Source organism: Corvus brachyrhynchos, unplaced genomic scaffold, assembly GCF_000691975.1.
Source record: "Corvus brachyrhynchos isolate BGI_N302 unplaced genomic scaffold, ASM69197v1 scaffold44, whole genome shotgun sequence".
Taxonomy (NCBI): domain Eukaryota; kingdom Metazoa; phylum Chordata; class Aves; order Passeriformes; family Corvidae; genus Corvus; species Corvus brachyrhynchos.
Window position 1 is genome coordinate 6,571,345 of NW_008238359.1, and position 2,510 is coordinate 6,573,854.

Genomic DNA, 2,510 nt, shown 5'->3' on the forward strand with positions numbered 1-2,510 from the left:
CGCTGCCGCCGCGCCGCTCAAATGGGCCCGGCCGCCGCCGCCTGCCCGCCCCCGGGCCCGGACCCGCCCCGGCCGGGCTTCCTCCTCCCCACAGGGTGTCCTTCCCAAAGGTCGTTCTGTTCTGCAGAGCGCATCCGCCTCCCCAAAGGGCATTCTCCCCCACAAAGGGCAACCTCGTCCCCAAAGTCCATCTACCTCACCAAGGGGCCTCCTTCCCCAAAGGGCATCCTGCTGCCCAGTCCCTGCCCAGCCCCAGGCCTCGGCAGGTCCCCAGCGGGGCTGGTCCCCGGTGTCACTGCATGCCAGCGCCTTGCTGCTGTGGAGGACGAGGCCTCTTGTTCGCCATGGTTTTAGCAGCACCGAGTGACTCCGAGTTTCTGCAGCAGCTACACACCACAGCCAGGAAACCATGCAGCACAAGCCCTACTTGGGATGTAACCCCAAAACCCTGTGCCACCTTTGAGACCCTGCGTACACATGAGCAGTCAACAAAAAGTGCAGAAAACTCACCTGGAAAATGGAAGCTTTGGTGACCTGCAAAATCTTGCGTGTCCAAGAAGCAGAGTGTTGGCAAGGGACGGGTGCTCTCTGGGACGGAGATGTCTCCACTGAGCCGTGAGACCCTGGGTGCATCCCCTCTGTGCATGGCTGGGTGTGCAGGGAAGTGGCTCTTTTTCCGCTGTCTCTCCAATGCAAAATGTGCCTGCTTTCACATTCCCAAAGATATATGTGCAATCAAGAAGGCTAAAAGACTTGCTAGTGAGTAAATATACCCTCATTTAAAAAAGAGTTGTATAAAAAATAACCCCTTTCCAGGGAACAATAGATGCCTATAGTATGAAAATTTTTGGCTATGAAAATGATGCACTAGCTTGGCTGTGGATATACATTTAAAATAAGTGTTGTTAAACTAGTGTAAATCTACACATAGATGCTCATCACAGGTTTCAAAAGTGTAGCTTTAAATAACTCACAAACTAAATTAGATTTAAACTGCAAGTGTCCCAATTTACTTTTTTATTGATTTAAATCAAGAAACCAGGAATTGCATCAGTAAATTTAAACTGTTTTAAGTAATACATTATTTTATCACCATCACTTTATTTTTATGCCATCTTCTCAACCTTTTGGGGAAGGATTAATTTGACATTTTGCTGCTGATTCTTTGAGCGACTAGCTAATAAATAGCTGCTCTTACTCATACCAACAAAGACATAAAAACAGTTGTTTTAGGACAGTGTTTTGAGGACTCTAAAGCACTGACTTAATTGGAAAAGCAGAATTTCCTGTGTTCCAGACAAGATAATAAATGCTGTTTCCATTCACTAAGACTCTGTTGTCCAGTAGTGCTACGGTATTAAACCCCATAGTTTTAGGTTGTTTTTTCGCAAGGATAGCTGGATATGACATACAAGTTGGACTTATTGCTGGACATGCCATACAAATGCATGCACCTTACTGTTCCTGATCAAGCCTTTCTAAACAGATGTGGCTACATCATCCTGTCTCCTTTCTTTACCAATGACTTTTTTATTTCTGGCTCCACATTTTCAGAGAGCAGCCCAAAAGTTCCCAATGACCTTAGGAAAAAGCCTCTGTTATTGTTCTTCTGGTTTTATGTGCAGGAGCAGAAAAGGTCTGTGGTATCTCCATCTCATCCCCATGGTTGGATGATCCTGCCTCTTTGCATTCTGCAGGGCTTTGAGTCTCAATTTTCAGTTTCAATTTGTAGCCACTGCAGGCTGTCATTGTACAAAACTATATGTGCTTCTCTGTAATTGCCTTAGAGTCAGAATAGATTATAGAAAATAATCTATTTTCTATTTTTATGTGTATTTTACATAATGAGGTTGTACAATGGTCATTGAGACCAGGCAGAGATGGTTCAGTCTGACCTATTGGGTTCACTCCAGTTCTGCTCCTCAGCTCTAACTTATTATACCTGTGTAAGATAAAGGCACTCCCTATGCCTTCTCTCCAATAGTAATTCTAAGCTAATTACTTCCATGGAAAAAATCTTCCCAGCTCACAAGCACTGACATACCTGGATTTGTCAGTGAAATACAGCCTTGAATTAGTACTGCTCTGTGTGCGAGACACATCAGATGGGACATCTGTGTTTGGCAACAGACTTGTTCTTTATTGTTGCACTGTTGCTGCTTTCTTGAAGCCAAAATGTTATCACTTATAAGTCCTCCCTAAACTGTGTTTTATCAGTGTTTTACAAAGCTCCCAAAACTGAGGAGAGTCAGGCAAGGAGGGACCAAGTCAGTGTGACAGTTTATTGTCCCCAAGGGGAGTGGTTGGTCTACTAACCTCCTGATAACTATGGTATGCACTGATCTTTTTTGTAAGGTAATTGAAGTCACTGTCACGGGGTGGGGGGGAACCCCTCAAAAATAAACAGTGAAAATCTTCCCTCCAAAAGGTGTACAGCTTTCTGCTGGGTTAGAGTTGAATCAGCTCAGCAAAGGATCCAAGACTCCTTGGTCACAGCAATCAGCAGGCAT

At 44.9% G+C, this 2,510-nt stretch overlaps 1 protein-coding gene across 1 annotated transcript in view; it reads right to left on the reverse strand.

Annotated features, from left to right (window-relative positions):
* CTSC (cathepsin C) overlaps positions 1 to 661 on the reverse strand; it is a 16,155-nt gene extending 15,494 nt beyond the window's left edge. The window contains exon 1 of the mRNA XM_017735993.1: positions 511 to 661. Within this exon, the coding sequence (XP_017591482.1) occupies positions 511 to 646 (136 nt within the window). The 5' untranslated portion in view covers positions 647 to 661. The remainder of the gene's footprint in view (positions 1 to 510) is intronic.
* Between the last annotated feature and the right edge of the window lie 1,849 nt (positions 662 to 2,510).